This window comes from Schistocerca piceifrons, chromosome X (genome assembly GCF_021461385.2).
Source record: "Schistocerca piceifrons isolate TAMUIC-IGC-003096 chromosome X, iqSchPice1.1, whole genome shotgun sequence".
Taxonomy (NCBI): domain Eukaryota; kingdom Metazoa; phylum Arthropoda; class Insecta; order Orthoptera; family Acrididae; genus Schistocerca; species Schistocerca piceifrons.
In genome coordinates, this window is record NC_060149.1 from 369,185,890 (window position 1) to 369,199,665 (window position 13,776).

A 13,776-nucleotide genomic window follows, 5' to 3' on the forward strand; every position below is an offset into this window, starting at 1 on the left:
AAGACAAGATACAATTGCTTGAAAACGACGTGTCAGTTATCAGTATTTTAAAATGTCGCGCCTGTGGCAGGGACTGGTCTGTTTAGCGAGGACTATCTTGCGCTTATCGTCAGTCAATTGTTTTCACTGCGTGCCGGGTTTCGTAGCAGCCGAATTCTGTTGCGTTTATCGTCAGTCAATTGTTTTCACTGCGTGCGGGGTTTCCTTGCAGCCGAATTCTGGCCCCGGGGCAGTGCTCCCGTAGTGTGGCAGCACTGCGTCGCACCTACTACACGTTGTAGGCTACCGATGCGGTCAGTTGTCGTCTGTCACAAGATGATGATTGCGGTTGTAATAGTCCTGCTTGCAGGCTCTTGCGCTGCCTATCACTACGAAGTAAAAAGATTCACCGTACCGGTATGAAATCACATGCAATCAATAAGTTTCGCTAACACTGTTCGCGTTACTGTACTGATCTGTAATGTGAATTATTTACTATCCTAACCTCTTTTCTGTCTGCCTTTTGCACTCGGATCAAATATGTATGTCAGCTGATTCTTTGCAACAGTTCTAACTGTTCTATCCTTACCTGTACGAATTTTACCTTTGTTAAAGAAAAGAAATGCATTCATTATCAAGTACTTATTCATTTATGAAGAGGTTGACAAGGATGATAGAGTTTGTCTAAGTGTTTATTACATATAGTAAACTGGTAGTGCTAAACCACGAGTTGTAGCTTATTGTCTTGTGCGCATGTCACATGATTGTGTGTTTTACAAGAAAACCATTGTGAGTGTTACCAACATAACGTGATGTGGGATGAAGTCCATGCGTAAATCGAATATTATAAAACATTTTTGCGAGCTGCTAATAATATAGAAACTTCCAAAAATATGTTCTGATAAATCCCTTCAGCATTTCATCGAACTTTTGATGGTCGAACTTCATACCGTTACTGATGCCTTTTTTACACAGACTCGATTAATTTTCTTCTGTTTCCCATGGATGCGAAGTTTACTGATTTTAAGATATATGTGTGTCAGCAATGAACGTGACACTATTTCCCGCGTTAGTGCAATGCAATGCTTCAATTTTTTTCTCTCCACACTTATTTTTCCAGTAACTTGAACTAGTAAGTTATCTATAATTTTCAAACATTGAGAGGCAAGATAAATTTTAACTAAGTACTCTTAAAACTCAGTCCAGAAGACAGCCCGGAATTCCGAGGGCGAACACAAAGTAACGAGAAACGATTAAGATGGTAACTAGATACAGGCTTTCGAAAATTGATGCGTGAAGCAATGTGCAAAAACTGTTGAACATTCTGAAAGGACAGATGTTCCTCAACAACTAGTGGATTTTCAGTTCCTCAATGTTGATACTGCCGTAATAGCAATATTGCCGCTGCTGAATATCGAAATCCAGTGGAACCGAATGAAAGATTAAAGGTACAGTAAGAGAATGCTGCTCCTCACGGAGGTGGCGTTGTATGATGTTATGCAGCGGAGTAATTTTTGTGTCATGCATTAGTACAGAATTAAATCAAAGCAGACAATGCAAATTGGTAAGGGCGCGTAGCTTACACCTACAGAGGACCAAGGGGGCATTCATCTAGCATTGTTTTCTCTGCCAGGGGCTGGGTGTTTGTGTTGTCCTCATCATTTCATCATCATCATCATCATTATTCGTGACAGTGGTAGACTGGCTTGAATAAAAATTGGACTCGTCAAAAATTGGGACTTTGTAAGGGCGCTGATGACCGCGCAGTTGAGCGCCCCACAAACCAAACATCATCATCATCCTCTAGCAATGTCCGCCCTTTAAAGTGCGTGGTACGTCGACTCGGTAGCTCAGTGTGTTCCGTCAGAGGGCTACCTGCCGTCTGCAGCAAAGAAAACTGAGTGAAGTTCTTCCAATTCATATATGGCATACGGCAAACCAATGCTTAACAGTAGTTGCAACCAAGACTGTTTTTAACCACTACTGAGTGAAGTATTCAACGATGAACTTGAAGGGGGTGTCAAGTGACGTCCACCCAGACCAAATTCCGATAACGCTGAGGAGAAAAAAAAAAGGGTCAGCGCGTCAGGCTGGCATGCAGCAGGGCAGGTTTCGATTGTGGGTCTGGTCGGACAATTTTCTCCACTCGGGGACTAAGTGTTGTGTTATCCTCATCATCATTTCATCATTATTGACGCGCAAATCACATAGTGTGGCGTCAACTGAATAGACTTGAAATTCGGCGGTCGAACTTCCCCAGATGGGGACTCCCGGCCATCATTGCCATACGATAAATTCATTTCATCTAGTGAATGATCGCCATCGACGACATTCCCACATTACATGCGATATTGCAGAGAGGATTACGATATAACCCAGACAGTGGCTTACAACCTGGTGTTCAGGAACTGTATGCCACCACTGCTCGTTCCCCGTGGCAGTCAAGTAGGTACTACTGATGACTTTTTTTTTTTTTTTCCGCGAAGATTCGAATTAGGCTCATTAGGGCCGACAACTCTGAATGGACAGGGTTCTCAAATTGCATGCGTGTTGTTCACAATGGTATCAGTAACTGTTTAGCTAAAACAAGTGGATGTTTTCATGTGTGTGTTTCTTGCACAGTGTGGTTCAAATGACTCTGAGCACTATGGAACTTAACATCTGAGGTCATCAGTCCCCTAGAACTTAGAACTACTTAAACCTAACTAACCTAAAGATATCACACACATCCATGCCCGAGGCAGGATTCGAACCTGCGACCGCAGCGGTCGCGCGGTTCCAGACTGAAGTGCCTAGAACCGCTCAGCCACTCCGGCCGGCTTGCACAGTGTGACAAGTTAATGTACAGGGTTCAAGCCCGTGACAATCCTTCTCACTTTTTAAGTTAATGAACCAGTCAGAGTCATTTGTGCCTGCGAAAAAATTTCAAACTACACTGTGGTAGGTATTGCGCACTGAACTGCAGGTCCTGTTAATAATTAACTGGCTGAGTAAATCAGCACTCAGTCCTCAAGTAGGTGAAAGTTAAGGACATGTTATTTCCAAGAGGACCACACTTAGTAGTTCAGTGTGGTGCGTTCAACCAACTCACAATTTGAAGCCTATCTTTACTTATTCCTAATTCAGTCAGCGACACTGTTTTCAAATTGACTGATACAACAGTGTTGCTAATTTGGTTGGCCAGATATTCATTCTTAGGAATCTCCATACTCAATGAATGATGTATCGTGGATTAGATATTATGATCATATTAGTAAATTGCATATGAAAACTTCAGAGAGGACTACTCAAAATGCCAAACTGAAAGACTATACATCACATACCTAGTATCCAATAGCCTTGCCATGTTGGAAACGCTGGTTCCCACCCGACCATTGAAGTTTAGCAATGTCGGGCCCAAACAGTATTTGGATGGGTGACCACCTGATACACCAGGTGCTGCTGATTGAGTGTCTCTGAAGTGATGTCTTTTTGGAAGTCTTGCACCGGGCCATTGCTCCATACAACATTTTTATCATTATATAACCTAGTAAAAGACAATATTCAGTAGAGATAGAATACAAGTTGAAGAAAATCATCCATGAACTTTTCAAACGAAACATCCCCATATTGCCGTAAGTGACTGAGGGAAGTTACAGAAAATTTTAATACAGATAGCTGGATGGTAAACTAAACCACTCTCCTTACTTGACCACTGCACAGTCTTAGTTGCAGGTTAGTTTTTCTGCTAATTATTGCCTTACTGCCAACATAAAATCATCTGAGATGAATTTCACAGTCATTTCTGGTAATAAGGTCTATGAAATAATTACTGGTAAACACCTGTTGAATCACAATTATAATTTACTGTTGTTGTGCAATTATTACAATATAAGTTTGATGATCATGTTGTTCTACATGCCTTAATTACAATTATAATGAACCACCACTGGCTGCGGCCAGCCCAAAATCATTTTTCCACACAAGCTATTTATCATTGGCGCCACCCCCTGCCCCCCTCTTCCTTCATAGACTTTCACCCATGTCAGTTTTTGTTACTATAATTGGGATATGCACAGTATACAAATCTTGGACTTGGCCACCCGTCTCAGCTTGGCGCCCCAAGCAGCTGCTACTAATTGTAATTCATCCTGTATAGGAATTTTGCAGTTGTGGTGCTTCTGGCAACCCACTCAGCATTGTGCTCCAAGCAGCAGCTTGTCGCTTGTGCCTCAAACAGGCCATGGTTAGAGCATTATACAGAAAAGAAAGAAAAGAAAATTTTCTTGTCTAATATGATGGGACATATATATGTTGGGATACAGCTCTGGTGGCATGTTTTAATATGTGACGGCATATCAAAGAATTGTTACCAATTCTGTTTAGGCAGTTATGCACATAATGTCAGTCATATGTTGTCTACTTGGTTTAATACACACAATGTTTTTATTTTATGATTTATTGCATGACAAATATACAGCTCCTTGGGGCTCATGCCATCTGTGGAACCTCATTCTCTTGCACTCCCTCCCCCTTTTATTCCTTACGGCTCTAGTTCCTTTGACCTATTTGGATGTAAACTGCTGCTATGCAGATGTAATGGTCCTGCTACTCTCCTGGGGTAAAACTTGTCTCTGTCTTCCTGTTTCTTTTACCCTCTTAAAACTTTTGCAAATTTGCCTCTCCACCCATATCTTTCACTTCTGCTTCTTTTAATATGTGTCTTATTGTTTGTTCTCCAAATTCTCATTTGGGTCCCAATCTTTCTGCTTGCTCTCTTTTGTTGTGTATCTTTTCTCCCTGACTCAATACAGATTCTGTACTTAATCCAAAAAAATTTGTTTCAAGGTAAACTTCTTGGAAGCCACAAGAGAAAATCATGGAACCTGTATTGATAATATTGTAACAAATTATAAATTTGATGATGCAAGGAAGCTATGTGTAGACTTATGACTTTCAGACCACTCTGCTCTGTTTATTGAAACAACTAATGCAAATTAACCAAGCACTAAAAATCTTATAGCAAAAGACGTTTTACTGCTGAAAATTTGAAATTGTTCTGCTGTAAATAAGAAGAGGTGGTGTGGCAAGTTCAAGATGATATTCCTATCTGTGTGTATTTTAATGCATTTTTAGAAAAAAATGTTCATGTATTTAAGTAAATATTTCAACTTAGAGTACGCCACACAGAAGTTTCAAGTAAACTAAAGTGTATCATTCTTGGAGTAAAACTGTCCATTGGAAAAAAAAGACAACTGTACAAGGAATGGAAATACAACAAAGACCCTGTTTTCATTAATTGTGTTAAATAGTACAAAAGCATATTTAAAAGGACAGTGAAAGCAGCAAAAGAAATTGTTAACAATAAATTCGTCTTGGCTCCTGGACACAAATCAAAGGCATTGTGGCCTGTCATAAAATCAGAACTGGGAATTAGAGCTGACAGCAAAGATATTTCCAAAATTAAGAAGGGAAATAAAATGGTAACAAATCCTGGTCAATTGTCAGAATCATTCAATTTGTTATAAATGTAGCAAAACCAGATGTCAATGTAGATGCTTATACAGAAAAAGTACATTTAGGTCAGAGGACAGAAAAATACTTAAACAAATTTGACAAAATTTCAGCCAAAGATATAGAGAAAACTATATTACAGCTAAAAAAAAGGAAGAAAACACAAAGGAAAAAAAAGAACAGAAATTCTACAGGCTGGAGTGGCATACCACCCAAATAGTTAAAGCAGCGGTCAAGATAATAGCTCACCCCTTTTGCTAAATAATTGATAAATCACTTGAAGAAGTTCACTTTCCAGATGCCCGTCTGCCTGCTTAGCTGAGTGGTTACATGTTTGCCTTCCCTGCTGCGGGCCCGGTTTCAATTCCCAGACAGGTTGGAGATTTTCTCCACTCGTAGACTGGGTGTTGTGTTGTCTTAATCATCACTGACATGCAAGTCTCCCAGTGTGCCATTGTCTGAAATAAAACTTGCAACTCGGCAGCTGAACTTCCCCGGATGGAGCATCCTGGCCAACAGTGCCACATGATGATTTCATTTCCAGATGCCACAAAGTACTCAGAGGGTAAAACCTTTATTTAAAAAAGGCTCAAGAGAAGATATGGGGAATTACTTCCCAGTCTCTATTTTTCAAAAACATTTGAAAAAGCTATGGTAATGCAAATTATATAGAAAAATCAAACATAAGAGTTCAGAAAATCAATATGGCTTTCGAAAAGGCAAAAGCACAATGGCAGTCATTAATGCGTTTGTGAAAAATATCAGTTCTGCCTTAGACAAGTCTAGAAAAGTTGCAGGATTATTCTGTGATCTCACAAAAGCATTTGATTGTGTAAACCATCACTTGTTCCTGTATAAAATGGAAAGATCCGGAGTTGGAGGTTGCGCTTTAGAGTGCTTTAGGGCATTCTCACAAACAGAAAATGAAGCACAGTTGTATCATCGAGCAAGGGAAATTCCTTCTCTCAATGGATTATTTCACAAGGCGTTCCACAAGATTCAATTATAGGTCCAATGTCATTTCTACTTAATATGAACAACTTGCCCCTAAACATAAATTCACACTCAGTTTTATTCACCAATTATACTTCTGGCCTTGTTGAAAGCAGTGACTTGGAACAAATTCCCTTAACTGTCACAATTCTACCAGATAGTTTAGAAAATTAATTCCAGCTAAATGGATGGAAATTGAATTTTTGGAAAAACACATATACTGCAATTTAAAACTAGACTGTAAGGTAAAAGAAACCCACATTAATCATAGAAACCAAGAACTGAAAGAATTGGGCTTTGTTAATTTTTTAGGAATGCATCTGGATCTAATTGTATCCTGGTCTTCACACAAATCAATTAAACAGCCTGACCCTTGCAATGTCATATTCAACTAGCATGGAGATGGGAAAAGTAGTTTACCACAGCTATTTTGAACCATTTATAAGGGGCGGCATTATTTTTTGGGGTAACACAAGCAAAATGATCATAATATTTCAATTACAAAAATCATTTGTTTGAAATATGTATAATGCAAAACAAAACAACTACAGCCACCCACTGTTAAGAAATTTAAAAATATTAAGTGCCCACTGTTTGTACATTAATGAACTGATTATTTTTGTATACAGTAACCCCAAGTTATTCATAGACAATAATTTTAAACATTGATATAACACTAGGAACAAGGGCAATTTCATGCTTCCCACTCACAGATTAAAGCTATATGCATAAACCTAAGAATACATGGACATGAAAATTTACATCATTCTCAAAAAGAAACAAATCCACAGCTTGGAACTAGGGCACCTGAAACAAAAGCTACAAAAGTTGTTAGTACAGAAATTCTATTATTCCTTAGAAGAATATCTGAGTGATACTGTGAAAATCTGAGCAAGAAATCAAATGGTTGATGCATTTTGTTAATTAAGCTTAGCAGTTTTATGTCAAATAAACGACTGTAATAGTTATGTTCTTTATACTAAAGCTACTCAACAGTTCATTTCTGATGTTAATGGTTCCCTGCCATAATCATTTTATTTTTCTGTCCAGAAATTTCTGGATTATAAGAATCTTTTTAGCTGAGCTTCTACAACTATGTTTTGCCATTCCCCTGTTTTACTTGATTATGTTTCTGGATTCTTATGAGTGTTTTATTCTGCATCATTATTTCATAATACTATTGCTTTCTGTGCCTTTACAGGTTGATCATTTCAGTTTTGATAATTCAGACACATTCACAATACGTTACTTAGTGAACAATTCATACTGGGACCAGAAACGAGGATCCATATTCTTCTACACTGGAAATGAAGGAGACATTGAAATGTTTGCAAACAACTCGGTGAGTTCAGTATAAGTAATTTTTGAAACAGAATTTCATAGTACACACACTTATTCCAACCACAAAAACATTGTATGTATCTGGATAGAGAGAAACCAAAATACTTAACAAAATGGTGATAGTTAAAATGATGATTACAGTATTAAGATACATCATAAAAGAAAGATACTTCTTAAAAGAAATATTAAAACTCAAGTTTCCAGGTGTTATTCTAAAGTATTCAGAGTGTCTAACATGCCATAGGAAGAGAAAATGACTCAGAAACAGTTAATTGTAGAATGCCAGTCATAGGGAAGTACATGATACCAGTGGCACACGATACTTTTACTTGTATTCCTTCTTACTAATTTTAAACTGGACACATACACACACACACACACACACACACAGAGAGAGAGAGAGAGAGAGAGAGAGAGAGAGAGAGAGAGAGAGAGAGGGGAGGGAGGGAGAGAGAGAGAATATCTCTGTCCTTTCCTCGTGCTGCAGCCTTATACAGTAGACAGTTATTTGTAATAAATAAAATTTAAAAAATAGCAAATAAAGCTTTAATTGTGTCTCACTTGTGTACTCAGCGAATCCAGTAGTACATAATACCAATACCAATCCTCACATGATTTGAGGAAGGTTACAGAACAAAGTTATGCTTGTGCTTGGCAATACAGAATAGTGGAAGATGTACTGAACAGCCTTCATGTGCCATATTTCCTAAACAGATACTTTCCTTTTAGTAGTAATAAGAGTTCATTTGTAGCACAAGTGCAAAGTGGCACATGAACTAGGAATGTAATCAGAAACTGAAGTAAAAGATGCCATCTAATTTTTGTCACAGGGAAGTTCTTGTTTCAGAGAGACTCAATTTGTTATTGATTGTTTGCCACCATGGTCTAGGACAGGTAGTGTGTCTTACTGTGCCCATTCTTCTTAAATGTAATGTTTAGATGTTTTTGGAAGACATAGCTATTCTGGAAGTATGGGGGCTTTGTATGCAAGTCTGTTGGTTGTACTGTATTTCTGTGGCAGATAATGACAGCCGGAGACATGTTCATACATATTGGCTTTTGTGGGCTGTCTTTGAATTCTAAATTCATCTAATCCACTATTCTTTTGTTTAATCAGAAAGTCAGTAAATGGTAGTTGTCCATATTTTTCTTGATCAATGGTGAACCCGATCTTACACTGTGTATGGTTAAGATAATCTAAAAACTTATTGAGTTCCTCTTGCACCAGTGTCCACAGTACAAACATATGATCTATAAACAAACAAGTCAGTTTCAGTGGAAATGACTGCCGTCAAAATGGTTTGTATTGGCAACCACAGATAATGAAGCTAATGAAGCTCAATTTGTTGGTAATATGCACCACTGAATAGAAAATAGATGGATGTTAACACATTTTTGAAGAGATCAGTAATATATATTCCATTCAGTTGTGGCATGCATCAACAGTAGATACGTGATTCAAATGAGCAAAAAGTCTCTGTTGCAATTATGTAACTATATTAATTCCAAGTATGCATCTCACATGGTTAGCACATCATAAGACTGGAACAGTAAGGAAATAAATTACAGCTCAGACATGTGAACCTAGTAAGCAGTGGATACAATATCGTTAAAAGTTCAATGAGTTTTAAGAAGAAGCTTGGTTAGACACTGGAAATTTTTTGTATGGGGCCATGTCATCATATAAAATGGCAGTGGGGAACAGCCTTGTCATAAACTACAAGTTAACGCAGGGGAACCCTAAAAAGAGGCAAAAAGATAAATATAAAAAATATTGAGTATAACAAGTTGGGTGAGGAGTGGTAAATAAAATATAATCATAATAAAAAGAAGATGTCATGTAATTAAAACTCACCATGGTAGAAAGAAGATCTGGTGACAGTGGTAGATATGCATTTACAACCATCAAACTGAATAGGTGGAACTGCAGTGTCCTGCTGCCCTCACTGACTGTAAACACAGAAGTGGTATAGCATATAGTGAGATTGCAGATGGGGAACTGTGTGAATTGAGGGCCAGCAAGTGGAGACGCTGGAGGAGCGGGAATATAGAGGAGGAGGAGATTAGTGTTTAACATTGCCATTTTGAAGGATCCATCTCAGCATCTGCCTTAAACAATTTAGAGAAATCACGGAAAACCTAAGTCTGGATGGACTGATGCTGCTTTGAACTGTCATCCTCCCGTTATGAGAATATGAATGACGTGTGAAGGCATGGGGAGGAGGGGCAGCGGGGGAGGAGGATGTAAAGGGGATGAGGTTAAATACACAGGGAACATTATGTGTTAATATCAAAGAAAAGAGATAAAGGAGGGGGGGGGGGATAAAAGAGGGGGTAAAAAGAGGAAATGGTGTGATAGAGGTTTGTGATTAAGGAAAGGGAAACTTATAATGCTGTTACATAATTACAACAGAGACTGTTTACTCATTTGAAATCTGTAATGATCATATCAAATTTCTGCGGAATTAGCTGGAATGAGTCTACCACAGCAGTTAAGTGAAAAGTGACACAATGTCAAAACTGAACATGACAAATCTCTTCTGAAGCTGTAATCCTTGCAAATGTTGTACAAAGTCAGTGGAGTCCCATTTATGGTGTTCACATTTCCTAATGGTTGAACTGAGAACACCCATAAGGCATTTGACCAGGTGATAACTGGGAGAACCCAGATTGATGACTATCTCATTCTCATGTATCTTATGGAGACCATATAATCTTGGTGAACTTGGGCCAGTCATTCTTGTTGGTTGCTTTTGTAGACAACCTCCTTGAGGTGCCTTAGTGGCTTCATGCTTCAGTGAAAACGTGGAGAACATAATCCAAAAAGTTCCTTATTGTGCTGTGATAATAAGGATAAATTTCAGCTTACCAGTTATAAATGCAAGACACATATGCTTAGAACATATGGTACAGACAGGCATAATGTAATTCCATATGTCATTAATGCATGTATGTAAAGTAAGCAAACTTCCAGATGCTTTCAGCACCAAAATCTAGTCTCGTGCAGAGCACATTATATGTACAAGGTGTACTACTTTGCTTCCGCCATTTTTTCCCCAACATTTTAGGCTTTAATGAAACAAATTGGTTACACGTGTATCATTCAAAGTATTTTCCATTGCTGGCCACTACTTTCTCCCATATTTCGGGCAGCATACAAATCCCACGTCAAAAAAATTGTTCATCTTTTGAAGCGATCCACGAATCGATCCAATTTGTGACTTCTTCATGAGATCGGAAGTGTTGGTCAGCCAGGCCATGCACCATTGATCTAAACAGGTGATAGCCAGAGGGAGCAATGTCTGGAGAATACAGCGGGTGGGATAGGACTTCCCATTTTAACGTCTCCGAGTACATTTTGACCTCTTTCACAACGTGGGGTCGAGCGTTGTCATGTTGCAAAATCACTTTATCATGCCTCTCGCTGTATTGCGGCCGTTTGTCTTTTAATGCTCTGCTCAAATGCATTAATTGCATTCGATAATGAGCACCTGTGATTGTTTCACTTGGTTTTAACACCTCATAAGGCACGATGCTGAGCTGGTCCCACCAAATGCAGAGCTTGATCTTGAAGCCATGAATATTCAGTTTGGCCATCAACATGGAAACATGGCAGGGATATCCCCATGATTTTTTTGCATTTAGGGTTATTGTAATGACCCCATTTTTCATCCCCAGTCACAATGTGACACAGATATCCCTTCCGTTTTTGCCTCTGATGCAACTATTTACAAAAACACAAACGCTGTTCAACGTCTCTTGGTTTCAGCTCACATGGGACCCAAGTTCCTTCTTTCTGAATCATGCCCATAGCCTTGAGACATTTTGAAATGACTTGCTGTGTCACTCCTACTGATCGTGCCAATTCTTCTTGGGTTTGATGCGAGTCTTCACTGAGCAATGTCTCCAATTCTGCATCTTCGAAAACATTCTCTCTTCCACCACTATGCCAGTCTACGACATTAAACTCGCCATTCTTGACACGTTCAAACCACTCACGACACATTATTTCACTAATAGTGTCCTTACCATACATACTTGAGAACATTCGATGAGACTCAGCTGCTGTTTTCTTCATATTGAAACAAAACAGTAACACCTCCTGCAAATGACGAGAATTAGGCTTGTAAACCGACATTTTCAATAAAGAACAAATTTATGATGCAGACACAAATTGACTAATGTTTGAATGAGGTTAAGTTGACCGAGGTCCAAGCTAACTGCCTGACGTCTGCGATCAGTTTCTTTCGACCGCTACATACCGTTGTCGCCACCTATCAGCAAACAGCGGAAGCAAAGTTATACACCCTGTAATATGTTTTATCATGAATAATACAGGACAATTATCCAATGAAGGAATAAAATATTAATGCCCTTGACACTTTATGACATTAAGTTTCTCATCTCTTATCAATCCTTGTTTTGTTACAGGGATTTATCTGGGAGTCAGCACCTGACTTCAAGGCTCTTATCATCTTTGCAGAACATCGTTATTATGGTGACTCCCTGCCTTATGGCAATAAATCTTTTTCTGTAAGTGATATGTTCATATGTGCAGTGCCTGTAAAATTAATGTAACCTGATCCTGTGAAGAACATTTTTGTTAGATATACAGTTTTGGTGTGTTACTTAGTGACACATTTTTCTGCACTACAGGACCCGAAATATTTAGGCTACCTAACATCACAACAAGCACTGGCTGACTATGTGGATCTAATACAGCATATAAAATCCAAACAATTATCAAGACCATTTAACCGGCAGAATCCAGTTATAGCTTTTGGTGGGTCATATGGCGGAATGCTTGCAGCGTGGATCCGCATGAAATATCCACATATTGTTTCTGGGTAATTATTTTAATATTTAATCTCTTGTTAAGTGAGATATTGCTTGATTTTTAATTTAACATTCATTTTCATTAGCCTTTAAATAGTTTTTTTGTAATTTTCTCTGAATTTTTTTTTTTTTTTTTTTTTTTTTGTCTTACTCATATTTATATTGTTTGTTTAGTTATCCTAGCAAATCTCCTTAATAACTTAATTTCCACATTTCTTTGTCTGTTTCTTCTTGCAATTACAATGGTTCCCATGTCCTGGGTAACTGATACTGATTATCAGATAATGATCCAATACAATAATATTTTTTTTAATTTCTAGTCCAAATTCTTCTCATGTAACATTTCATCAGTGCAGCTAGTCTGAAATGTGCTTAAACATAGTTTTAAAATATTTTCAGGGATTGTTTACATAGTCATTCTTTGCCAGGCATGGACCCAGGAGAGGGGTCATTGGGATCTTGAACCCCCCCCCCCCCCCCTGTCTTTCCCCTCCCTCCCACAATCACACTAAAAATTTTTTTTTGTAGACAAATTTTTATTTTTACATAAACTACTATTCAGAGAAAAAGCGGCATGAAAACTAAGAAGTCTTGAGAATGGCAAGAAACTCCGGAACTCGCTACATTTTTAACACAGGATACTTTTCAGTTGACTGTACGAGTGCCTGATCACATGGGTGGCCTTGTTGCCTGACCACTAACATTCCAGTTAGGTGAAGGCTGACTGCTCTGCTGTCAACAAGAGATCAGATATGGCTCATGAATCCACAGGTTGAACTGGCAAACTACATAAGGGTCTACGGGTTGCACGCAACTGTACGGTACGTTAACTCGCGCTCACCAACCGACCTGTCTGGAATGCTGACCATTTGCTTGGTCAGTAGACGCACGTCCGGCCACACTGTGACGGAAAGTATGCAACTGGCCGCTGTCCGCAGTATTAACTAGTGCGGCCTCGGGCGCGAATATGTCTCTTTTCTTAGCTCACCATGGAGCCTTACAATATGACCGTAATTAGCCAGTGTTAGGATGTCAGACACAGTGATGATGGGTGTGTGTAGCGTGCGTGTTTTATAATCCGCGTTTCTTAATAAAACTGTTTAAACTTACTTCTTGTGTTCGCGTATTGCCATA

The 13,776-nt window shown here is 38.7% G+C and overlaps 1 protein-coding gene across 1 annotated transcript in view; it reads left to right on the forward strand.

The window, feature by feature from the left end:
- Window positions 1-234: 234 nt before the first annotated feature.
- LOC124721961 (lysosomal Pro-X carboxypeptidase) overlaps window positions 235-13,776 on the forward strand; it is a 58,517-nt gene continuing 44,975 nt past the window's right edge. Inside the window, exons 1-4 of the mRNA XM_047247125.1 lie at window positions 235-396; window positions 7,667-7,807; window positions 12,238-12,339; window positions 12,463-12,653. Of these exons, the coding sequence (XP_047103081.1) occupies window positions 289-396; window positions 7,667-7,807; window positions 12,238-12,339; window positions 12,463-12,653 (542 nt within the window). The 5' untranslated portion in view covers window positions 235-288. The remainder of the gene's footprint in view (window positions 397-7,666; window positions 7,808-12,237; window positions 12,340-12,462; window positions 12,654-13,776) is intronic.